Source organism: Oenanthe melanoleuca, chromosome 25 (assembly GCF_029582105.1).
Source record: "Oenanthe melanoleuca isolate GR-GAL-2019-014 chromosome 25, OMel1.0, whole genome shotgun sequence".
Lineage (NCBI taxonomy): Eukaryota > Metazoa > Chordata > Aves > Passeriformes > Muscicapidae > Oenanthe > Oenanthe melanoleuca.
Genome location: NC_079358.1, coordinates 4,372,792 through 4,398,447, shown reverse-complemented (window position 1 = coordinate 4,398,447; position 25,656 = coordinate 4,372,792). Strand labels below are relative to the sequence as shown.

General features: G+C 55.6%; 1 protein-coding gene and 1 non-coding gene across 2 annotated transcripts; both read right to left on the bottom strand.

The window, feature by feature from the left end:
- Window positions 1-1,434: 1,434 nt before the first annotated feature.
- On the bottom strand, window positions 1,435-1,507 carry TRNAV-CAC (transfer RNA valine (anticodon CAC)). Its single transcript has one exon. It is a non-coding gene; the product is annotated as a tRNA-Val (tRNA).
- A 12,547-nt stretch (window positions 1,508-14,054) lies between these two features.
- RACK1 (receptor for activated C kinase 1) lies at window positions 14,055-24,356 on the bottom strand. Its single transcript, XM_056510440.1, has 8 exons — window positions 24,138-24,356; window positions 21,353-21,524; window positions 19,195-19,342; window positions 18,488-18,583; window positions 17,674-17,784; window positions 16,325-16,465; window positions 14,775-14,885; window positions 14,055-14,210 (listed from the first exon to the last, which is right to left on the bottom strand). The coding sequence occupies exons 1-8, from the start codon at window positions 24,244-24,246 to the stop codon at window positions 14,145-14,147; spliced, it is 954 nt and encodes a 317-aa protein (XP_056366415.1). The 5' UTR covers window positions 24,247-24,356; the 3' UTR covers window positions 14,055-14,144.
- Between the last annotated feature and the right edge of the window lie 1,300 nt (window positions 24,357-25,656).

Genomic DNA, 25,656 nt, shown 5'->3' with positions numbered 1-25,656 from the left:
CCCAAAAAACCCCTAAAAACCCTCAGAAAAACCTGGGTAGAGATTAAAATTCTATTAAATTATGACGGGAATAGGGTGGAGAGTATAAATTTTATTGAAAATAAAATGATGAGAGAAGGGCTGAGATTAAAAATCATATTTAAAAAATTATGGGAGGTGGGTAGAGATTAAAAATTCTATTAAAATATTAGAGGGAAAGAGTAGAAATTAAAAATTGCATTGAAAAAAATTAAAGGAGAAGAGCAGAGATTAAAAATCATATTTTAAAAAAGGATGGGAGAAGGGTCGAGGTTAAAAATTAAATTTAAATAAAATATGGAAAAAAGGGTCGAAATGAAAAATTATATTAAAAAAAACGGGGGAAGGGTAGAGGTTAAAAATTATATTAAAAATATGGAGGAAGGGCTGAGATTAAAAATTATATTTATAAAATTTATGGGAGAAGGGTCGAGGTTAAAAATTATATAAAAATTGATAGAAGGGTAGAAATTAAAAATTATATTTTAAAAAATGATGTGAGAAGGGCAGAGATTAAAAATTGTATTAAAAAAAAATTTGAGAGATCGGTAGAGATTAAAATTATATTAAATTATGACGGGAATTTGGTCGAGAATATAAATTTTATTTAAAATAATTTATGGGAGAAGGCTTGAGATTAAAAATTATATTTTAAAAAATTAAGGGAGAAGGGTGGAGATTAAAAATTATATAAAAATTGATAGGAGAAGGGTAGAAATTAAAAATTATATTTTAATAAATGATGGGAGAAGAGGGGAGATTAAAAATCATATTTAAAAATTATGAGAGATGGGCAGAGATTAAAAATTATATTTAAAAAAAAATGTGGAAGAAGGGTCGAAATGAAAAATTATATATATATAATATATATATAAAAAATATGGGGGAAAGGTCTAGATTAAAAATTATATTTTAAAAAAAATATGAGAGATGGGCAGAGATTAAAAATGATATTAAATTATGATGGAAATAGGTTGGAGAGTATAAATTTTATTTTAAAAAAATGATGGGAGAAGGGCTGAGATGAAAATTTATATTTAAAAAATTATGAGAAATGGGTAGAGATTAAAAATCCTATTAAATTATGACGGAAATAGGGTGGAGAGTATAAATTTGATTTTAAATAATTTATGGAAGAAGGGCAGAGATTAAAAATTATGTTTAAAAAATTATGAACGATGGGTAGAGATTAAAAATTCTATTAAATTATGACGGAAATAGGGTGGAGAGTATAAATTTTATTGAAAATAAAATGATGGGAGAAGGGCTGAGATGCTCTGAAAGCGTCGGAGCGAGGGGGAAAATCAGGAAAAAAGCGGGAAAAGAAGGCGGGAAAAAGAAACAAACAAACAAACAAACAAACAAAAAAAAAAAAAAAAAAAAAAAAAAAGAAAATTAAAAAATAAAAAAGCGAAGTGTTTCTGCCCGGTTTCGAACCGGGGACCTTTCGCGTGTGAGGCGAACGTGATAACCACTACACTACAGAAACCCTGACCGCGCTGCGCTCCCGCTGCTCTACGGGCCACGGATAGACCAAAAATATTGAAATTGGGTTAAAAAAAGCTCATTTTGGGTGAAAAAATCCTCATTTCGGGTAAAGAAAACTCATTTTGGGCTAAAAAAATCTCATTTTGGGTGAGGAAACCCCGCGGGAGCGGCCGGAGCGCGTTCAGTCCTCCAAGACCAACGAGTTGCACGGCCGGACAAGCCCGACCGGAAGTAGCGCGCCCGCGTTGCGCGGCAACCGCGTGTACTTCCGGTCCGGCGGAGGGAATGCGGGAGCGCGGCGGCGGCTCCGGCCGGAGGGGAGCGGCGGGAACCGGGACCGCGCCGCCGGCCGGCCCGGGGAGGCGCTGCGGGAGGAGGCGACCTGCGCCATCGGCTGCGGGCACGACTTCTGCCGCGCCTGCATCTCCTCCTGTGCGCCCGCGGCGGGGCCGGGCCGCGCCAGGAGCAGGAGCAGGAGCAGGAGGTGGAGCAGGAGGAGGATGAGGAAGGCGGGGAGGAGGAGATGTGGGAGGAGGAGGAGGAGGAAGGCGGGGAGGAGGAGATGTGGGAGGAGGAGGAGGAGGAAGGCGAGCTGTGGGCAGAGTCCGCTGAGGAGGAGGAGGAGGAGGAGGAGGAAGCAGCGTGGCCCAGCAGCAATCAGCGCCAGCTCTACCTGGAGGAGGAGGAGGAGGAGGACGCCATGGAGGAGGATGATGATGAGGAGGAAGATGAGGAGGAGCCGCCGGCCGCCTTCAGGTGCCCGCAGTGCCGCCGATCCTTCACCCGCCGCAGCCTCCGGCCCGACCTGCAGCTGCCAACACGGTGCGGGTCATCCGGGAGCTGCGGCCGGGCCCGGGAACACCGGGAACAGCACCGGGAACAGCGGGAACAGCACCGGGAACAGCGCCGGGAACAGCGGGAACAGCACCGGGAACAGCACCGGGAACAGCGCCGGGAATAACACCGGGAACAGCACCGGGAACAGCACCGGGAACGGGAACAGCGCCGGGAACAGCGCCGGGAACACCGGGACCAGCACCGGGAACAGCGGGGATAACACCGGGAACAGCACCGGGAACAGCGGGAACAGCACCGGGAACAGCGGGAACAGCACCGGGAACAGCACCGGGAACAGCGCCGGGAATAACACCGGGAACACCGGGAATAACACCGGGAACAGCACCGGGAACAGCACCGGGAACAATACCGGGAACACCGGGAACAGCGCCGGGAACAGCGCCGGGAACACCGGGACCAGCACCGGGAACAGCGGGGATAACACCGGGAACAGCACCGGGAACAGCGGGAACAGCACCGGGAACAGCGCCGGGAACAGCGGGGATAACACCGGGAACAACACCGGGAACAGCGCCGGGAACAGCGGGAACAGCGCCGGGAACAGCGCCGGGAACAGCGGGGATAACACCGGGAACAGCGCCGGGAACAACACCGGGAACAGCGCCGGGAACAGCGGGAACAGCGCCGGGAATAACACCGGGAACAGCGCCGGGAACAGCGGGGATAACACCGGGAAGAGCACCGGGAACAACACCGGGAACAGCACCGGGAATAACACCGGGAACAGCACCGGGAACACCGGGGATAACACCGGGGATAACACCGGGAACACCGGGGACAGCACCGGGAGCAGCACCGGGAACACCGGGGATAACACCGGGGATAACACCGGGGATAACACCGGGAACACCGGGGACAGCACCGGGAACACCGGGGATAACACCGGGGATAACACCGGGAACAGCACCGGGAGCAGCACCGGGAACAGCGCCGGGACGCGCTCCAGCTGTGCCGCCCGCAGCGCCCGTTGTGCCCGCGCAGGGAGCGGCGATCTGAGCCCTGGGCGGGCCCTGCCCCTGGAACAGGCGGCCGGGAGTGCGGGGGGAACTGGGAACTGGGTCAATTTGGGTCAATTTGGGTCAATTTGGGTTAATTTGGGTTATTTTGGGTCAATTTGGGTTAATTTCGGTTAATTTGGGGTTTTGGGGAGGATTTTTGGGGATTTTTAGGGGTAAATTTGGGAGATTTTTTTAGGGGAGGATTTTTGGGGTGAATTTGGGTTTTTGGGGGGATTTTGGGGGTGAATTTGGATTTTTGGGGGTGATTTTTAGGGAGTGAATTTGGGGGGATTTTGGGAGTGAATTTGGGTTTTTTTGGGGGGGATTTTGGAATGAATTTGGGGTTTTTTTGGTGTGGAGTTTTGGGGATTTTTAGGGGTGAATTTGGGGATTTGAGAGAGATTTTGGGGTGAATTTGGGGTTTTTTGGGGGGTTTGGATGATGGAAGGGTCTGGATGGACCCTTCAGTGACTGGGGAGAGGCAAAAAGGGAAAATTTGGATGTTGGGGGGGATTTTTTTAGGTTTTTTTGGGAGTTTTTGTGGAATTTCTGACCCTGGAAAGGTCTGGCTGGACCCTTCAGTAACTGGGGAGGGAATTTGGGTTTTTATTTTGGTTTTTTGGGTTTTATTTGGGTCTTTTTTTTATTATTTTTATGCGTATTTTTGGGTTTTATTTGGTTTTTTTTGGGAGTTTTTTTGGAATTTGTGACCCTGGACCCTTCAGTGACTGGGGAGGGAATTTGGGTTTTTGTGTGGATTTTTATGGGATTTTATTTGATTTTTTTGGGGCTTTTTGGGAGTTTTTTGGGTTTTTGTGAAATTTGTGACCCTGGACTGGTTTGACTGGACCCTTCAGTGACTGGGGAGGAAATTTGGGATTTTTATTTGGGTTTTTTGGGATTTTATTTGATATTTTTGGGGTTTTTATTTGATTTTTGGGGTTTTATTTGGTTTTTTTGGGAGTTTTTTTTTAATTTCTCACCCTGGACCCTTCAGTGACTGAGGAGGAAATTTGGGATTTTATTTGGTTTTTTTGGGATTTTATTTGTTTTTTTTGGGATTTTTATGGGTCTTTTTGGGAGTTTTTTATTTGTTTTTTGGGGTTTTTTTTGGGATTTATTTGATTTTTTTTGATTTTTATTTGGGTGTTTTTGGGTTTTATTTGGTTTTTTTGGGTTTTATTTGGTTCTTTTTTTTGTTGTTTTTTTTGTTTTATTTTTTTTTTTTCTTTTTTTGTGTTTTTTTTTGGGGGGGATATTTATGGTGTTTTTATGGTTTTTATTTGGGGTTTTTTTGGGTTTTATTTGGGTTTTTTTTGGTTTTTATTCGATTTTTCTGGGGCTTTTATTGGGTTTTTGGTGTGTTTTTTGGGGGAGGGGCAGGGGGGGGATTTTGGGTGAGAATTTGGTTTTTCTGAGGTTCTGGAGCCCCTGAGGCAGCAGCTGCAGCTCCTGCAGGGGCAGGATCCCGGCTCAGGGTGAGCACACAACTATTTCCTTTTTTATTTTTCATTTTTCCCCATTTATTTTGGGTTTTTCCCACTTTATTTTGGATTTTTCCCCGATTTATTTTGGATTTTTCCCGATTTTTTCTCCAAAAAAACAACCCCAAAAATTAAAATAAAATTTAAAAAAAATTTAAATAAAATAAAAAAAGAATTAAAAGAAATTAAAATAAAATAAATTAAAATAAAATAAATTAAAATACAATAAATAAATTAAAATAAAGTAAATTAAAATAAAATAAATTAAAATAAAATAAATTAATAAAATAAAATAAAAATTAAAATAAAAGAAATTAAAATAAAAATCCAGCAAGGAGGAGAAAATCTCCCAGCTCAGGGTGAGCCCAAAACACTTTTCAGTTTTTAGTTTGGATTTTTAACAATTTATTTTGGATTTTTCCCAAATTTTTATCCAAAAAAACAACCCCAAAATTAAAATAAAATTTAAAAAAATTAAAATAAAATAAGTCAATAAAATAAATTAAAATAAAATAAATAAGTAAAATAAAATAAAAACAAAATTAAAATAAAAGAAATTAAAATAAAAATCCAAGGAGGAGAAGAAAATCTCCCAGCTCAGGGTCAGTCCAAAACCTCAGTTTCCCCTTTTTTTTACCCCATTTCTCCCTTTACCCCATTTCCCCCTTTACCCCATTTACCCCCTTCCCATTTCCCCCCATTTCTCCCCATTTTTACCCCATTTTTACCCCATTTCCCCCAGTTTCTCCCTGTTTTCTGCCCCTCTAACCCTATTTTCCCCGTTTTTCCCCCCATTTTCCCCCTCTAACCCTGATTTATCGTATTTTTACCCCATTTTACCCCATTCCCCCCAGTTTCCTCCCATTTCCCCCCTCTAACCCATTCCCCCATTCCCCCTGCCCAGGATCAGATGCAGAAGGAGCTGCAGGGGCTCCAGGCCCATTTTTACCCCATTTTACCACATTTTACCCCATTTTTACCGTTTCCCCTGCTGTCCCAGGATCAGATGCAGGCAGAGCTGCAGGGGCTCCAGGCCCTTTTTTACCCCATTTTACCCCATTTTTACCGTTTCCCCTGCTGTCCCAGGATCAGATGCAGAAGGAGCTGCAGGGGCTCCAGGCCCAGTTCCAGGCTCTGCGCCGGTTCCTGGCCCGGGAGCAGCAGCTGCTGCTGCGGCAGCTCCGGCAGCGGCACCGGGAGCAGCCGGGGCGGCAGCAGCGCGACCTGGGGGCGCTGCAGGAGAGGAGCCAGCAGCTGAGGAGGCTGATCAGGGATGCTGAGGCTGCTGGGAGGCTGGAGGGGCTGAAACTGTTAAAGGTCAGGGAGAAAAACGGGATTAAAATGGGATTTGGGGTGAGAAATTGGGGTTAGAATGGGATATGGGGTGAAAAATCAGGATTAAAATGGGATTTGGGGTGAAAAAATGAGATTAAAATGGGGTAAAATGGGATTTTGGGGTGTTGGAGGAGAGCAGTGTGGAGCTGAGGAGCATAATCAGAGATGCTGAGGCTGCTGGGAGGCTGGAGGGGATAAAACTGTTAAAGGTCAGGGAGAAAAACGGAATTAAAGTGGGATTTGGGGTGAGAAATTGGGGTTATAATGGGTAAAAATGGGGGAAATGGGGTAAAAAATGGGGTATGGGGAGAAATAATGGGGTAAAAATGGGGTAAAATCTGGGGTAAAATAGGTAAAAATGGGGAAATTGGGGTAAAAATGGGGAAATGGGGTAAAAATCTGGGGGAAAATGGTGGAAAATTTAGGTAAAAAAGGGTAAAAATGGGGAAATTGGGTTAAAATGGGTAAAATGGGTAAAAATGGGGGGGAAATGGGGTAAATATGGGGTAAAAATGGTGTAAATGTGGTAAAAATGGGGAAAATTGGGTAAAATGGGGTAAAAATGGGGAAATTTGGGGTTCAAGGGGTTAAAATCTGGAATTGAAACAAGTGGAAATTTGGGGTTAAAAATCAGGAAATTGGGGATTTAAGGGATTGGAAATTTGGGGTTAAAGAGATGGAAATTGGGGGACTGGGGTGAAAATCTGGAATTGAAGAAGTGGAAATTCGGGGTTAAAGGGTGAAAATCTGGATGTAAAGGGATGGAAATTTGGGGTTTAAAATGAGGAAATTTGGGATTGAAGGGATTGGAAATTGGGGGTTAAAGGAGTGGAAATCCGAGGCGAAGGGGCAGGAATTGGGTTCAGTGATCAGGGTTTGGGTTCATTGATCAGGATTTGGGGTTCCCATGCCTGACCTCTCCCCCCAGCTGACGTGACCCTGGAGCCCTGCCCGGCACAGTGTCCGTCTGTCCCTGGGCCGGCGCAGTGTCCGTCTGTCCCTGGGCCGGTGCAGTGTCCGTCTGTCCAAGGGCCTGTGCGGTGTCCGTCTGTCCCTGGGCTGGTGCAGTGTCCGTCTGTCCCTGGGCTGGCGCAGTGTCCGTGTGTCCCCGGGCTGGCGCAGTGTCCGTCTGTCCCTGACCTGGCGCAGTGTCCGTGTGTCCCTGGGCCGGCGCAGTGTCCGTCTGTCCCCGGGCTGGCGCAGTGTCCGTCTGTCCCTGGGCCGGCGCAGTGTCCGTCTGTCCCCAGGCTGGCGCAGTGTCTGTGTGTCCCTGGGCCGGCGCAGTGTCCGTCTGTCCCTGGGCCGGTGCAGTGTCCGTCTGTCCCTGGGCCGGCGCAGTGTCCGTCTGTCCCTGGGCTGGCGCAGTGTCCGTCTGTCCCCGGGCTGGCGCAGTGTCTGTCTGTCCGACCTGTCGGTGCTGGGCGCGCGCGGCCGCCGCTGCTGGGAGGTGGAGCTGGGGGGCGGCGGGGCTGGGCCAAGGGGGCGGCGCGGGAGCGGCAGCGCCGCAAAGGCTCCTCCTCCTCCTCATCATCATCACCATCATCATCATCACCATCATCATCATCACCATCATCATCCTCATCTTCATCATCCTCCTCCTCATCCTCCTCTTCCTCCTGCCCGGCCCCCAGGCGCGACCTCGGGGCCGTGGGCATCGCGGGGCGCTTGGGGCTGTTCCTGGGCCGCGGGTGCGACACCGGGGGCTGTGTGACACCGGGGCCGTGTGACACCGGGGCCGTGTGACGCCGTGGCCGTGTGACACCAGGGCTGTGTGACACCGGGGCCGTGTGACACCGGGGCCGTGTGACACCGGGGCCGTGTGACACCGGGGCCGTGTGACACCAGGGCTGTGTGACACCGGGGGCCGTGTGACACTGGGGCTGTGTGACACCGGGGGCGTGTGACACCGGGGCCGTGTGACACCGGGGCCGTGTGACACCGGGGCCGTGTGACACCGGGGCTGTGTGACACCGGGGCCGTGTGACACCGGGGGCTGTGTGACACCGGGGGTGTGTGACACCGGGGCCGTGTGACACCGGGGCCGTGTGACACCGGGGCCGTGTGACACCGGGGCTGTGTGACACCGGGGCCGTGTTACACCGAGGCCGTGTGACACCAGGGGCTGTTCCTGGGCTGTGTGACACCGGGGCCGTGTGACACCGGGGCTGTGTGACACCGGGGCTGTGTGACACCGGGGGCTGTGTGACACCGGGGCCGTGTGACACCGGGGCCGTGTGACGCCGTGGCCGTGTGACACCGGGGCCGTGTGACACCGGGGGCTGTGTGACACCGGGGCCGTGTGACACCGGGGCCGTGTGACACTGGGGCCGTGTGACACCGGGGCCGTGTGACACCGGGGCTGTGTGACACAGGGGCCGTGTGACACCGGGGGTGTGTGACACCGGGGCCGTGTGACACCGGGGCCGTGTGACACTGGGGCTGTGTGACACCGGGGCCGTGTGACACCGGGGCTGTGTGACACCGGGGCCTGTGTGACACCGGGGCCGTGTGACACTGGGGCCGTGTGACACCGGGGCCGTGTGACACCGGGGCCGTGTGACAGAGGGGGCTGTTCCTGGGCTGTGTGACACCGGGGGCTGTGTGACACCGGGGCTGTGTGACACCGTGGCCGTGTGACACCGGGGGCTGTTCCTGGGCTGTGTGACACCGGGGCCGTGTGACACCAGGGCTGTGTGACACCGGCGACTGTGTGACACCGTGGCCGTGTGACACCGGGGGCTGTGTGACACCGGGGACGTGTGACACCGGGGGTTGTGTGACACCTGGGCCGTGTGACACCGGGGCCGTGTGACACCGGGGCCGTGTGACACTCGGGCTGTGTGACACCGGGGCCGTGTGACACTGGGGGCGTGTGACACCGGGGCTGTGTGACACCGGGGCCGTGTGACACCGGGGGCCATGTGACACCGGGGCCGTGTGACACCGGAGGCTGTGTGACACCGGGGCCGTGTGACACCGGGGCCGTGTGACACCGTGGCCGTGTGACACCGGGGGCTGTTCCTGGGCTGTGTGACACCGGGGCCGTGTGACACCGGGGCTGTGTGACACCTGGGCCGTGTGACACCGGGGGCTGTGTGACACCGGGGCCGTGTGACACCGGGGCCGTGTGACACCGTGGCCGTGTGACACCGGGGGCTGTGTGACACCGGGGCCATGTGACACCGGGGGCTGTTCCTGGGCTGTGTGACACCGGGGCCGTGTGACACCGGGGGCCGTGTGACACCGGGGGCTGTGTGACACCGGAGCTGTGTGACACTGGGGCCGTGTGACACCAGGGGCTGTGTGACACCGGGGGCTGTGTGACACCGGGGCCGTGTGACACCAGGGCCGTGTGACACCGGGGCCGTGTGACACCGGGGCCGTGTGACAGTCGGGCTGTGTGACACCGGGGCCGTGTGACACTGGGGCTGTGTGACACCGGGGGCTGTGTGACACCGGGGCCGTGTGACACCGGGGCTGTGTGACACCGGGGCTGTGTGACACCGGGGGCGTCTGACACCGGGGCTGTGTGACACAGGGGCCGTGTGACACCGGGGCTGTGTGACACCGGAGCTGTGTGACACCGGAGCTGTGTGACACCGGGGCCGTGTGACACCAGGGGCGGTGTGACACCGGGGGCTGTGTGACACCAGGGCCGTGTGACACCAGGGCCGTGTGACACCGGGGCCGTGTGACACCGGGGGCTGTTCCTGGGCTGTGTGACACCGGGGCCGTGTGACACCGGGGCCGTGTGACACCGGGGCCGTGTGACAGTCGGGCTGTGTGACACCGGGGCCGTGTGACACTGGGGCTGTGTGACACCGGGGGCTGTGTGACACCGGGGCCGTGTGACACCGGGGCTGTGTGACACCGGGGCCGTCTGACACCGGGGCCGTGAGTCGCACCCGCACCTTCCGCACCCGCCCGTGCCGCTTCCCCGTGTGCAGAGTGCAGGCGCGGAACGCGCATCAGGGTCTGCACCTGAGCCACCTTCATCACCTTCATCATCATCACCTTCATCATCCTCATCATCTTCACCTTAATCATCCTCATCATCCTCATCATCATCCTCATCACCTTCATCATCCTCCTCTTCCCCTTCTGCAGAGTGCAGGCGCACGGCACGCGCATCAGGGTCTGCACCTGAGCCACCTTCATCACCTTCATCATCCTCATCATCCTCACCTTCATCACCTTCATCATCTTCATCATCCTCATCACCCTCCTCATCTTCATCATCCTCATCCTGGGGCTGGGGGGATCCAGCTCCTCATCATCCTCACCATCCCCTTCTTCCCCTTGCTGGTGCAGTACGCGCATTAAAATCTGCACCTGACCCAGGTGGGTCCAGATCCTCCACACCCTCCTCCTCATCCTCACCTTCATCACCTTCATCATCTTCATCATCCTCATCACCTTCCTCATCTTCATCATCCCCCTGGGGCTGGGGGATCCAGCTCCTCCTCACCCTCCTCCTCCTGCTGCCCCCCGGGCTGGGCCGGGCCGGGCTGGGCTGGGCTGAGCTGGGCTGGGCTGGGCTGGGCCGGGCCGGGCTGGGCTGGGCTGGGCTGGGCTGGGCTGGGCTGGGGCTGGGCTGGGCTGGGCTGGGCTGGGCTGGGCCGGGCCGAGCTGGGCTGGGCTGGGCTGGGCTGGGCTGGGGCTGGGCCGGGCTGGCTCGGGGCAGGACCCGGCTGGGGCCGAGGTTGGGGTTGGGCTCTGGGCGGAGTTCGGGTCGGGAAAGGAGTTTGGGGTTAACTGGGGCAGGGTCTGTGCCCCGGAACCGGTTTGGGGTTAACTGGGGCAGGGTCTGTGCCCCGGAACCGGTTTGGGGTTAACTGGGGCAGGGTCTGTGCCCCGGAACTGGTTTGAGATTAACTGGGGCAGGGTCTGTGCCCCGGAACCGGTTTGAGATTAACTGGGGCAGGGTCTGTGCCCTGGAACTGGTTTGGGGTTAACTGGGGCAGGGTCTGTGCCCCGGAACCGGTTTGGGAAAAGAACCAGTTTTGGGTTGAACAGAACCAGTTTTGGGTTAATTGGGGCAGGGTTTGTCCCTTTAGAACCGGTTTTAAGTTGAACAGAACCGGTTTTGGGTTGAAAAGAACCGGGTTTGGGTTGATTTAGGCAGGGTTTGTCCCTTTGGAACCGGTTTTGGGTTGCACAGGGCAGGATCCACCCCTCTGGAGGAGGTTTTAAGTTTAACAGGACCAGTTCTGGGTTGAACAGAACCGGTTTTGGGCTGAATAGAACCAGTTTTGGGTTAACTGGGGCAGGGTCTGTGCCTCTGGAACCGGTTTTGGGTTGAAAAGAACCAGTCTAGGGTTGAAAAGCATCAGTTTTGGGTTGAACATGGCAGGTTCCCCCCTTTGGAACCGGTTTCAAGTTGAAGGGTTAATTGGGGTTAATTGGGGCTGGGTTTGCCCCCTTGGAACCAGGTTTGGGTTGAACAGAACCAGTTTTAAGTTGACAAGAACCAGTTTTAGGTTGGTTGGGGCAGGGTCTGCCCCTTTGGAACCGGTTTAAAGTTGAACAGAACCAGTTTTGGGTTGAACAGAACCGGTTTTGGGTTGGCTGGAGCAGTGTCCTCCTTTGGAACCGGTTTTAGGCTGTTTGGGGCAGTCTCCTCCCCCCTCTGGAGGTTTTCTTGTTTGGAGTGGGGGTGGATCCCCCGGATCCAGTTCCCAGTTTGGTCCCAGTTTGGTCCCAGTTCATTCCAAGTCCATTCCCAGTCCATTCCCAGTTTGGTCCCAGTCCATTCCCATTCCATTCCCATTCATTCCCATTCCATTCCCAGTTTGATCTCAGTCCATTCCCATTCCATTCCCAGTTTGATCTCAGTCCATTCCCATTCCATTCCCAGTTTGGTCTCAGTCCATTCCCATTCCATTCCCATTCCATTCCCAGTTTGGTCCCATTCCATTCCCATTCCATTCCCATTCCAGTCCCAGTCCATTCCCAGTTTGGTCTCAGTCCATTCCCAGTCCATTCCCACTCCATTCCCAGTCCATTCCCGGTGCTGGGAGCCGCCCCCTCCCCTCCCAGTCAGTCCCAGTTCAATTTCTGGCCCTTCCCAGGAGTTTTTTCCCGTTTTTGGGGCCGAACCCAATTCCCAAAATCCACATTTCTCGGTCCCTGCCTTTTTTGGGATCCCACTCAGCCCCTCCCCCACCCTTTCCCCACCATTTTTTGGGGGAAAATCCCAAATTTTCCACATTTCCCGGATTTTTTCCTCCCCCCTCTGGCACTTTACGGGTCCCCCCCCAGCTCTGGAGCTCCCCCAGCTGGGGATAATTTATTTTTTATTTTATTTTTATTTTTTTCCCGTTTTTATTTCTTGTCCCACTCGGGATTTTTGGTGGATTTGGGAATTCCCTGTTGGAGTTACAGAGCAGCACTCGGGATATTTTTGGCTAAAATGAGATTTAGTTTTATGACAAGTCGATAATAAAGAATTAAAGAAGTTGTAAACAAGGCTCCAAGTCATTTCCAGGTCGAATTTGGGGTAAATTATCCCGGAAATTTAGGCAGGGCACCCCAAAAATCACCAAAATCAGGCAGGGCTCCAACCCCAGCTCCTCAATCCCACCCTGATCCTCGTTAATTAATTAGTTAATTAATTAAAGGTGACCTGCAGCTGTCTCAGCTTTGCTTTTCTGGAATAGAATCCAGAAAAAGGCACCAAAAATTCCCCTGAATTGGTAAAAAAATGGAATTTTGGGTTCCCAGAATTCCTCACCAATGGATGATTCCACAAATCCTGGAGAGGTTCTGTCCTAATTTTATCAGTTTTGGGGTTTTTTTTGGTGGGTTTTTGGGTTTTTGGTTCTGTTTTTAATTCAGGGGTTTTGTAGAAGGGGGGAGGGTGAGGAACGTCCCAAAATCCTGCCTGAATTCCACCCAAAAGCCCCCAAAATTTCACCCAAATTCTCACCCAATTCCCGCCTAATTCCCGCGCAAATCCCACCCAAGTCTTCGCTTAAATCCCGCCCAATTCCCACCCAAAATCCTGCCTCAATTCCCGCCAAAACCCCGCCCAAATCTCACCCAAATCCCGCCCAAATTCCCCCCAAACCCCGCCCAGTTCCCACCCAAATCCCCGCCCAAAATCCCACCCAATTCCACCCAAAATCCACCTAAATTCCCACCAAATTCCGCCCCAAAACTCGCCCGTTCCCCCCAGATCCCACCCAAATTCCAGCTCAATTCCCGCCAAATCCCCGCCTAATTCCCACCCAATTCCCGCCCCAAAATCCCCCCAATTCCCACCCAAATCCCACCCAAAATCCACCCAATTCCCGCCCCAAATTCCGCCCAAAATCCCGCCCCAAATTCCGCCTCAATTCCCACCAAATCCCTGCCTAATTCCCTCCCAAATTTCCACTGAAATCCCCCCAAATTCCTCCCAATTCCCGCCAAATCCCCACCTAAGTCCCGCCCAAATTTCCACCCAAATCTCACCCCAAATCCCACCCAAAATCCACCTCAATCCCCACCCAAATTCCCCCCAAACCCCAGTTCCCACCCAAATTCCCAAATCCCGCCCAAATTCCGCCTCAATTTCTGCCAAAGCCTCGCCCAAATTTCCACCCGAATCTCACCCCAAATCCCGCCAAATTCCCCCAATTCCCGCCCAAAATCCCCACTCAATTCCCGCGTAAATCCCGCCCAAATTTCCCCAAATCCCTGCCCCAATTCCCCCAAATTCCCCCCCAAACCCCAGTTTACCGCTGTTTACCCCAGTTTAACCCAGTTTACCCCAGTTTAAACCCCACTTTACCCCAGTTTACCCCCAGTTTAAACCCCACTTTACCCCAGTTTAACTCATTTTACCCCAGTTTACCCCCAGTTTACCCCCAGTTTAAGCCCCACACCAAGCCCAGCTCCAAAAGGCGCAGCTTTATTGATATTTTTGGGTGTAACCGCCGGTTCGGGGTCAGCGGGTGCCGATGGTCAGCGGGGGTTTGGGTCAGCGGGTGCCGATGGTCACCTGCCACACCCGCACCAGGTTGTCGGTGTAACCTGCGAACAGCGTCTGCGGGCAAGGACGGGGTCAGGGGTCACCCAGGGGTCACCCTGGGGTCACCCAGGGGTCACCTGCACTGGGGTCACCTGGGGACACTCAGGTCACCTGGGGTTACTGAGGGGTCACTAGGGTCACCAGGTGAGTGTCCCCACCCAGGTGAGTGTCCCCACCCAGGTGAGGGTCCCCAGGGTCTCATTCCCCAAATTCAGGTCCCCAGGTGAGCGTCTCCGTGCAGGTGAGTCCCCCCAGTCTCACCTGCCCAGGTGAGCCCCCAGTCCCCCCAGTCTCACCTACCCAGGTGAGCCCCCAGTCCCCCCAGTCTCTCACCTGCCCAGGTGACCCCCATGTGAGGTTCCTCATTCTCGCCTGTCCAGGTGAGGTTCCCCAGGTGCCCTCCCCAGCCCCCCCAGTCTCACCTGCCCAGGTGAGCCCCCCAGGTGAGGTCCCCCTCCTCTCACCTGCCCAGATGAGCTCCCAGGTGAGGTCCCCCCCCTCTCACCTGCCCAGGTGAGCCCCCAGGTGAGGTTTCCCCCCCAGTCTCACCTGCCCAGGTGTCCCCCCAGTCAGTCTCACCTGCCCGTCGGCGGACCACGCCAGCGAGGTGCACTGCGGCGGCTCCGCCTTGCTGCTGGTGCTGATCACCTCCTGCTTCAGCTCGTCCACGATGATCTTCCCCTCCAGGTCCTGGGGCAGGGGGGAGAACAGGGTCACTGGGTCACCTGGTTCACCTGGGATCCACCTGGATCCCCCCGGATCCCACCCCGGGATCCACCTGGGTTCACTTGGATCCACCTGGATCCCCCCAGATACCACCCCGGGATCCACCTGGGTTCACCTGGATCCCCCCAAATCCCACCCTGGGATCCACCTGGGTTCACCTGGATCCACCTCATCTCATCCCACCTGGGTTCACTTGGATCCACCTCATCCCACCTGGATCCCCCTGGATCCCACCCCGGGATCCACCTGGATTCACTTGGATCCACCTGGATCCCCCCAGATCCCACCCCGGGATCCACCTGGGTTCACCTGGATCCCCCCAAATCCCAACCTGGGATCCACCTGGGTTCACCTGGATCCACCTCATCTCATCCCACCTGGGTTCACTTGGATCCACCTCATCCCACCTGGATCCCCCTGGATCCCACCCCGGGATCCACCTGGATTCACTTGGATCCACCTCATCCCACCTGGATCCACCTGGATCCCCCCAGATCCCACCCCGGGATCCACCTGGGTTCACTTGGATCCACCTGGATCCCCCCAGATCCCACCCTGGGATCTACCTGCGTTCACTTGGATCCACCTGGATCCCCCCAGATCCCACCCCGGGATCCACCTGGGTTCACTTGGATCCATCTCATCCCACCTGGATCCACCTGGATCCCCCCAGATCCCACCCCGGGATCCACCTGGGTTCACTTGGATCCATCTCATCCCACCTGGATCCCCCCAGATCCCACCCCAGGATCCACCTCATCCCACCTGGATCCCCCCAGATCCCACCCCGGGATCCACCTGGGTTCACTTGGATCCACCTCATCCCACCTGGATCCCCCCAGATCCCACCCCGGGATCCACCTGGGTTCACTTGGATCCACCTGGGTTCACCCGGATCCCCCCGGCTCAGGAACAGCCTCTGGGTTTCCCCACGGAGGGTCGGAGGCATCAGAACGTCTCATCACAGCCAGGGGTCACCCAGGGGTCAGGGGTGTCACTCCAGAAGTCACCCAGGGGTCAGGGGTCACCCAGGGGTCACTCCAGGGGTCATTTCCCACGAATTCCACAGCCACTGGTCACTCCCATCAGTCACCCCCAGTGGTCATTCCCAGACTCCCAAACCCCGTGGCCACTGCCAGGGTCACTGCCATGGGTCAGTGGTCACTGCCAGTGGTCAGTCCCATCCCTAGTGGTCACTCCCAGTGGTCAGTGGTCACTCCCAGTGGTCAGTGGTCACTCCCATGGTCACTCCAGGCCCCCTTACCCATATTTTGATGCTGGGCCCTGTGGCTGCACACAGCCAGTAGCGGTTGGGGCTGAAGCACAGCAGTGACCCCACACCCCCTGCCATGGGTCAGTGGTCACTCAGTGGTCACTCCCATGGTCACTCCCAGTGTCCATACCCATATTTTGATGCTGGGTCCCGTGGCTGCACACAGCCAGTAGCGGTTGGGGCTGAAGCACAGCGCGTTGATCACGTCCCCCCCGTCCAGCGTGTACAGGTGCTTGCCCTCGTTCAGGTCCCACAGCATGGCCTGCCCGTCCTGGGGACACACAGGGGACAGTGAGGGGACAGTGAGGGGTCAGTGAGGGGTCAGCAGGGGTCACTGAGGGGTCAGTGAGGGTCCCACAGCATGGCCTGCCCGTCCTGGGGACACACAGGGGACAGTGAGGGGTCACTGAGGGGTCACTGGGGGTCCCACAGCATGGCCTGCCCGTCCTGGGGACACACAGGGGACAGTGAGGGGTCAGCAGGGGTCACTGAGGGGTCAGTGAGGGTCCCACAGCATGGCCTGCCCGTCCTGGGGACACACAGGGGACAGTGAGGGGACAGTGAGGGGTCACTGGGGGTCCCACAGCATGGCCTGCCCGTCCTGGGGACACACAGGGGACAACAAAGGGTCACTGAGGGGTCAGCAGAGGTCACTGAGGGGTCACTGGGAGTCCCACAGCATGGCCTGCCCGTCCTGGGGACACACAGGGGACAGTGAGGGGACAGTGAGGGGTCAGCAGGGGTCACTGAGGGGTCAGTGAGGGTCCCACAGCATGGCCTGCCCGTCCTGGGGACACACAGGGGACAACAAGGGGTCAGTGAGGGTCAGCAGGGGTCACTGAGGGGTCACTGGGGGTCCCACAGCATGGCCTGCCCGTCCTGGGGACACAGACGGACAGCAAGGGTCAGTGAGGGTCAGCAGGGGACACTCAGGTGACACTCAGGGGTCACTGAGGGTCAGCAGGGTCCCACAAAGAGACAGGGACCCCCAGGAGATCCCAAAGCGGGGCCACAGAAGCGTCCAGGTATCCCCAATGTCCCCCCAGGTGTCCCCCAGGTGTCCCCAATGTCCCCCCCAGGTGTGTCCCCAGTCTCACCTTGCCCCCCGAGGCGCACAGGGACCCATCAGGTGACAAAGTGACCGTGTTCAGGTACCCTGTGAGGTGTCCCTGTGCCCCCCAGGTGTGTCCTCATGTCCCCAGGTGTGTCCCCAGGTGTCACTCAGGTGTGACTCAGGTGTCCCCATGTCCCCAGGTGTCCCCAGGTGTCACTCAGGTGTCCCCCCAGTCTCACCTTGCCCCCCGAGGCGCACAGGGACCCGTCAGGTGACACGGTGACCGTGTTCAGGTACCCTGTGAGGTGTCCCTGTGCCCCCCAGGTGTGTCCCCATGTCCCCAGGTGTGTCCCCAGGTGTCACTCAGGTGTGACTCAGGTGTCCCCATGTCCCCAGGTGTCACTCAGGTGTCCCCCCAGTCTCACCTTGCCCCCCGAGGCGCACAGGGACCCGTCAGGTGACACGGTGACCGTGTTCAGGTACCCCGTGTGCCCGATGTGGTTCGTCTTCAGCTTGCAGTTGGCCAAGTTCCACACCTGGGGGGATTTGGGGTGAGAGGGTCAAATTTAGGGTGGTTTTGGTAATTTTGGAGCGATTTTTGGGGTGGTTTTGGCGTGATTTGGAGGTGATTTTTGGGTAATTTTGGGGTTATTTTTGAGGCGATTTTTCGGTGATTTTGGGGTGATGTTTGGCGTGATTTTTGGGTAGTTTTTGAGGCGATTTTTTGGTGATTTTGGGGTTGTTTTGGGGTGTTTTTGGGGTTATTTTTGGGGTGGGTTTGGGGCGATTTTTTGGGTGATTTTTGGGGTTATATTGGGATGGTTTTGGGATGACTCTTGGGGTTGTTTTGGCGTGATTTTTAGGGCGACTTTTGGATGATTTTGGGGTGATTTTTGGGGTGTGTTTGGGGTGATTTTTATGTAATTGTGGGGTGATTTTTGGGGTGACTTCGGGGGTGCTTTTTGGGTTATTTTTTGGTGATTTTGGGGAAATTTTTGGGGCGATTTTGGATAATTTTTGGGGTTGTTTTGGGGTGATTTTTGGGTAATTTTTGGGTGATTTTGGGTGTTTCTGACCTGACCAGCTTGTCCCATCCACAGGACACGATGATGGGGGTGAGAGGGCGGCAGGTTTTGGGGTGATTTTGGGGTGATTTTTGGGTAATTTTGGGATGATTTCTGGGGTGATTTTGTGTGGTTTTTGGGCTGATTTCTGGGGTGTTTTTGGGTGGTTTCTGACCTTGACCAGCTTGTCCCAGCCGCAGGACACGATGATGGGGTTGCTGCTGTTGGGGGAGAAGCGCACACAGGAAACCCACTCGGAGTGACTCTCGTCCTGGGGGGGGCAGGGACAGGGGGGACACTGAGGGGTGGGGACACGGCCAGAGCCACCCCTGGCCACGGGACTGACCCCAGACCCGCAGGGACTGACCCCAAAGCCAATGGGAATGACCCCAAAACCAGAGGGAATGACCCCAAAAACAATGGGAATGACCCCAGACCCACAGGGAATGACCCCAAAACCAGAGGGAATGACCCCAAAAACAATGGGAATGACCCCAGACCCACAGGGAATGACCCCAGACCCAATGGGAATGACCCCTAACCCAGAAGTGACCCCAAAAACAATGGGAATGACCCCGAACCCACAGAGAATAACCCCCAAACCCCCCAGAACTGACCCCAAATCTCCAGAGATCACCCCCAAACCCCCAGAGACCCCCCCAAACCCTCAGAACTGACCCCAAACCTCCTGTGACGACTCCCAAGCCCCCCAGAACTGACCCCAAAGCCCCAGAACTGACCCCAAGCCCCCCAGAACTGACCCCAAACCCCCAGAACTGACCCCAAACCCCCAGAACTGACCCCAAAGCCCCCAGAACTGACCCCAAAGCCCCCAGAACTGACCCCAAACCCCCAGAACTGACCCCAAAGCCCCTTTCCCACCTGCACTGTGTACTTGCAGACCCCCAGCGTGTTCCAGAGTTTGATGGTTTTGTCCCTGGAGCCCGACACGATCTGCCGGTTGTCGGAGGAGAACGCCACGCTCAGCACGTCCTTGGTGTGCCCCACAAACCGCCGGGTGGTGGTGCCCCTGGGGCAAAATTGGGCAAACTGGGGTAAAATTGGGGTCAGGGACACCTGGGACATCCCAGAGACCACCCAAAAATCCCAAAGAAACATCCCAGGAATTGGGGGAAACGAGCAGGAATCGCTCAGCATGTCCTTGGTGTGCCCCAGGTGGTGCCCCTGGGGCCAAATTGAGGTAAAATTGGGGTCAGGGTCACCTGGGACCACCCAGGGACCACCTGGGGTCACCTGGGACCACCCAAAATCCCAAAGAAACATCCCAGGAATTGGGGGAAACGAGCAGGAATTGCTCAGCATGTCCTTGGTGTGCCCCACGTGGTGCCCCTGGGGCCAAATTGAGGTAAAATTGGGGTCAGGGTCACCTGGGACCACCCAGGGACCACCTGGGGTCACCTGGGACCACCCAAAATCCCAAAGAAACATCCCAGGAATTGGGGGAAATGTGCAGGAATTGCTCAGCACGTCCTTGGTGTGCCCCACGTGGTGCCCCTGGGGTAAAATTGGGGTAAAATTGGGGTCAGGGTCACCTGGGGTCACCTGGGGTCACCTGGGAATCCCAAAATCCCCCCTGAGCCCCACCCAGGCTGCTGCCCCCCAGCTCTGCCCTCATCATTGCAGGACGTGTCCTCACACCCCGAGGGGTCGGGGAAAGGTCTGGGTGTAATCATCAGGAGAGGGAGGGGAGCAGCCCCAAAACACCCCAAAAACACACCAGAAACACACCAAAACCACCCCAAGAACAGCCCAGAAACACCCCAGAAACACCCCCAAAACAACCCAAAAACACCCCAGAAACACCCCCAAAACAACCCAAAAACACAGCCCAAAAACACCCCAAAAACACCCCAGAAACACCCCCAAAACAACCCAAAAACACAGCCCAAAAACACAGCCCAAAAACACCCCAAAACACCCCAAAAACACCCCAGAAACACCCCCAAAACAACCCAAAAACACAGCCCAAAAACACCTCAAAACACACTCCAAAAACAACACAGGATCTACCCCAAAAACTCGGGATTTACCCCAAGAATAACACAGGATTTATCCCAAAAAAACCTGGGATTTATCCCAAAAACACTGAAATTTATCCCAATTCAGGGATTTATCCCAATTCTGGAATTTCTCCCAATTCTGGGATTTACCCCAATTCTGGGATCTGGCCCTGGTGACACCCCAGGGGTACAAGGACCTGCCCCAGGGCTCCCCTAAATCCCACCCAGTGACCCCCAAACCCCCCAGTGACCCCAAACTGACACTGTGACCCCCAAACTGACACTGACCCCAGACTGACACTGTGACCCCAAACTGACACTGTGACCCCCAAACTGACACTGACCCCAACCTGACACTGTGATCCCCAAACCCCCCAGTGACCCCAAACTGACACTGTGACCCCAGACTGACACTGTGACCCCCAAACTGACACTGACCCCAAACTGACACTGTGACCCCCAAACCCCCCAGTGACCCCAAACTGACACTGTGACCCCAGACTGACACTGTGACCCCCAAACTGACACTGACCCCAAACTGACACTGTGACCCCCAAACCCCCCCAGTGATCCCCAGACTGACACTGTGAGGTCCCAGGGTTATAAGGAGCCAACTCAGACCCCCTAAACCCCCCCAAATGACCCTCAGTGACCCCCAAGTCCCCAAAATTTACACAGTGAGGTCCCAGAGGCGCAGGGTCCCAGATAGAGTGATCTGCCCGTGGGGGAGATGAGCACAGAGCCATCCCTGACCCCAGAAACCCCCACAAACAACCCCCAAGCCGACACTGTGACGTCCCAGGGCTATAAGGAGCCAACTCAGAGCCCCCTAAACCCCCAGAAATGACCCCTCAGTGACCCCCAGACTCACGTGGTGAGGTCCCAGAGGCGCAGGGTGCCGTCCCAGCTCCCCGACAGAGCGAACTGCCCGTCGGAGGAGATGACCACAGATCCATCCCACACCCCATAAACCCCCTATAAACCCCCAGAAATGACCCCTCAGTGACCCCCAGACTCACGTGGTGAGGTCCCAGAGGCGCAGGGTGCCGTCCCAGCTCCCCGACAGAGCGAACTGCCCGTCGGAGGAGATGACCACGTCGCTGACGAAGTGCGAGTGGCCGCGCAGCGCCCGCTGCGGGATCCCGTAGTTGGTCTCGTCACGGGTCAGCTTCCACATGATGATGGTCTTGTCTGGGGGGACAGGGGGGTCACCCTGAGAGCCCTGAGACCCCCGAGACCCCCCCTGAGACCCCCTGAGAGCCCTGAGACCCCCCTGAGACCCCCTGAGAGCCCTGAGACCCCCCTGAGATCCCCTGAGACCCCCTGAGAGCCCTGAGACCCCCCTGAGATACCCTGAGATCCCCTGAGACCCTCCCTGAGACCCCCTGAGAGCCCTGAGACCCCCCTGAGACCCCTGAGACCCCCTGAGACCCCTGAGACCCCCTGAGACCCTCCCTGAGACCCCCCTGAGACTCCCTGAGACCCTCCCTGAGACCCCCTGAGAGCCCTGAGACCCCCCTGAGATACCCTGAGATCCCCTGAGACCCTCCCTGAGACCCCCTGAGAGCCCTGAGACCCTCCCTGAGACCCTCCCTGAGACCCCTGAGACCCTCCCTGAGACCCTCCCTGAGACCCCCTGAGAGCCCCTGAGACCCTCCCTGAGACCCTCCCTGAGACCCCTGAGACCCCCTGAGACCCTCCCTGAGACCCTCCCTGAGACCCCCTGAGATCCCCTGAGATCCCCTGAGAGCCCTGAGACCCCCCTGAGATCCCCTGAGACCCCCCTGAGACCCTCCCTGAGACCCCTGAGACCCCCTGAGACCCTCCCTGAGACCCCCTGAGACCCGCCTGAGAGCCCTGAGACCCCCTGAGAGCCACCCTGAGACCCCCATGAGACCCCCTGAGACCCTCCCTGAGACCCCCTGAGACCCTCCCTGAGACCCCCTGAGAGCCTCTGAGACCCCCTGAGACCCCCTGAGACCCCCCTGAGACCCCCTGAGAGCCCTGAGACCCTCCCTGAGACCACCTGAGACCCTGAGACCCTCCCTGAGACCCCCCCTGAGATCCCCTGAGACCCTCCCTGAGAGCCCCGAGACCCCCCCTGAGACCCTCTGAGACCCCCCGAGACCCTCCCTGAGACCCCTGAGACCCCCTGAGACCCTCCCTGAGACCCCCTGAGACCCACCCTGAGACCCCCTGAGAGCCCTGAGACCCCCATGAGACCCCCTGAGACCCTCCCTGAGACCCCCTGAGACCCCCTGAGAGCCCTGAGACCCTCCCTGAGACCCTCCCTGAGACCCCCTGAGACCCCCACTGAGACCCCCTGAGAGCCCTGAGACCCCCATGAGACCCCCTGAGACCCTCCCTGAGACCCCCTGAGACCCTCCCTGAGACCCTCCCCTGAGACCCCCCTGAGACCCCTGAGACCCTCCCTGAGACCCCCTGAGAGCCCTGAGACCCTCCCTGAGACCACCCCCTGAGACCTCCTGAGACCCCTGAGATCCCCTGAGACCCTCCCTGAGACCCACTGAGACCCCCCCGAGACCCTCCCTGAGACCCTCCCTGAGACCCCCTGAGACCCCCCCCTGAGATCCCCTGAGACCCCCCCAGTGGGGGACACGGGTAAGGATCAGTCCCAGGAAATGGGGGAGGATGCCTGAGTGGGGTCTTGGTGCTCCTAGATTTATCCAAAATGGGATTTTGGGGGGTTCTGACCCCAAATCCAGACTGGATAAGGAGGAGGGATCCCCAATTCTGTCAGTTCTTGTGCCCCCAAATTTATCCAAAATGGGATTTTGGGGGTTCCAAGCTCTGGCTGAGGGGGATCCCAAATTTATCCAAAATGGGATTTTGGGGGTTCCAAGCTCTGGCTGAGGGGGATCCCAAATTTATCCAAAATGGGATTTTGGGAGTTCCAGGCCCTGGGTGAGGGGGATCCCAAATTTATCCAAAATGGGATTTTGGGGGTTTCAGGCTCCGGCTGAGGGGGGATCCCAAATTTATCCAAAATGGGATTTTGGGGTTCCAGGCTCTGGCTGAGGGGGGATCCCCAAATTTATGCAAAATGGGATTTTGGGGTTCCAAGCTCTGGCTGAGGGGGATCCCAAATTTATCCAAAATGGGATTTTGGGGTTCCAAGGTCTGGCTGAGGGGGGATCCCAAATTTATCCAAAATGGGATTTTGGGGGTTCCAAGCTCTGGCTGAGGGGGGTCTCCAGTTTATCCAAAATGGGATTTTGGGGTTCCAAGCTCTGGCTGAGGGGGGATCCCCAAATTTATCCAAAATGGGATTTTGGGGGTTCCAAGCTCTGGCTGAGGGGGGTCCCCAGTTTATCCAAAATGGGATTTTGGGGGTTCCAAGCTCTGGCTGAGGGGGGTCTCCAGTTTATCCAAAATGGGATTTTGGGGTTCCAAGCTCTGGCTGAGGGGGGATCCCCAAATTTATCCAAAATGGGATTTTGGGGGTTCCAAGCTCTGGCTGAGGGGGGTCCCCAGTTTATCCAAAATGGGATTTTGGGGTTCCAGGCTCTGGCTGAGGGGGGATCCCCAGTTTATCCAAAATGGGATTTTGGGGTTCCAGGCTCTGGCTGAGGGGGATCCCCAAATTTATCCAAAATGGGATTTTGGGGTTCCAGGCTCTGGCTGAGGGGGGGTCCCCAGTTCTGTCAGTTCTTGTGCCCCCAAATTTTTCCAAAATGGGACTTTGGGGTCCCAAGCTCCAGCTGAGGGGGATCCCCAGTTCTGTCAGCCCCGCCACCCCTCAGACCCGCCCCAGCCCCTCCCGCCGCCCCCGAGGGCGCGCACCGCGCGAGGCCGACAGGATCATGTCGGGGAACTGCGGCGTTGTCGCGATCTGCGTCACCCAGCCGTTGTGGCCCTTCAGGGTCCCGCGCAGGGTCATCTGCTCCGTCATGGCGGCGAAGGACGGCGCCCGATGGCGGCGGGGAGGCGGCGATGGCGGCGGATGCGCGGCGGCCGCGGCCCAGGCCCGTCCGCTCCCCTCAGAGCGGCGCGGCGGAAAAGGAGGAGCGGCTTCCGGCGGAACGGGAAGTGACGTGTGTGTACGGAAACATGGCGGCGCGCGTGGCCAAGATGGCGGCGCCCAGCGGGATTGTACGGAAAAGGGGTTTGTGGTGGGGGGGGAGCGGAGGATCGCAAATTCCGCTAAAAGATCCCAAAATAGCCGAAAATGAGCCCAAAATACCCCCCAAGGATCCTGATTATCATGATATCCCCCAGAGGATCCCGATACCAATCCCGATCCTGATCCCAGTCCCAAATCCACCCCAAATCCCACCCAATTCGCCCCAAATCCTCTCCAAATCCCAAATCCGCCCCAAATCCCCCCCAAATCGGTCCCAAATGCCCCCAAATCCGCTCCAAATCCCAAATCCACCCCAAAACTGCCCCAAATCCCAAACTACCCCCAAAGTCCGACCCAAATACACCCCAAATCAGCCCCAAATTTGCCCCAAATCACCCCCAAATCTCAACCCCAAACCCTATCCCAATCCTAACCCCAAATCCTCCCCAAATCAGAAATCCTGACCCCAAATCCACCCCAAATCCCAAATCCCCCCCAAATCCTGACCCCAAATCCCCCCAAACCCCAAATCCCCCTAAACCCCAAATCCCGAATCCCAAGCCCCAAATCCCCCCAAATCCCAAATTACCCCAAATCCCAAACCCCAAATCCCGAATCCCAATCCCCTCCCCCCGTCCCCTCCCCCCCTGCCCCGGGCTGACCCGTTCCCGCCCCTCCCCCGCCCGTTCCCTCTGTCCCGATTTGGGATCCCCGATCCCATCCCGATAATTTTAGATCCGGGATCGGCTCCAGCTCGGCTGCGGCGGCGGCTCCGCCCCAAACCCGCCCCAAAACCGGGACCCCGAACCCAGACCGGGATCCCAAACCCAGATCTGGGATCCTAAATCCGAAATCTGGGATCCTAAATACGAAATCTGGGATCTTAAATAGAAAATTTGGATCCTAAATACAAACTGGGGATCCTAAATCCCAAATCTGGGATCCTAAATCCGAAATCTGGGATCCTAAATAGAAAATTGGGAACCTAAATCCCAGTTCTGAGATCCTAAATACAAAATCTGGGATCTTAAATAGAAAATTTGGATCCTAAATCCAAACTGGGGATCCTAAACCCAAATCTGGGATCCTAAATACAAATTGGGGATCCTAAATCCCAAATCTGGGATCCTGAATCTCAAATCTGGGATCCCAAAGCCAAATTTGGGATCCTAAATCCCAAATCTGGGATCCTAAACCCCAAATTCGGCTCTGGAGGAGCAGCCACGGCCCCGGTGAGTC

Excerpts from the sequence above, each read along its gene's own strand:
- RACK1 (XM_056510440.1), bottom strand. The coding sequence starts at position 24,246 with ATGACGGAGCAGATGACCCTGCGCGGGACCCTGAAGGGCCACAACGGC. Across the intron at positions 19,343-21,352 it reads CGCCTCTGGGACCTCACCAC|GGGCACCACCACCCGGCGGT; the intron begins GTGAGTCTGGGG and ends ATTTTGCCCCAG. Across the intron at positions 17,785-18,487 it reads GCTGGGACAAGCTGGTCAAG|GTGTGGAACTTGGCCAACTG; the intron begins GTCAGAAACCAC and ends AAATCCCCCCAG.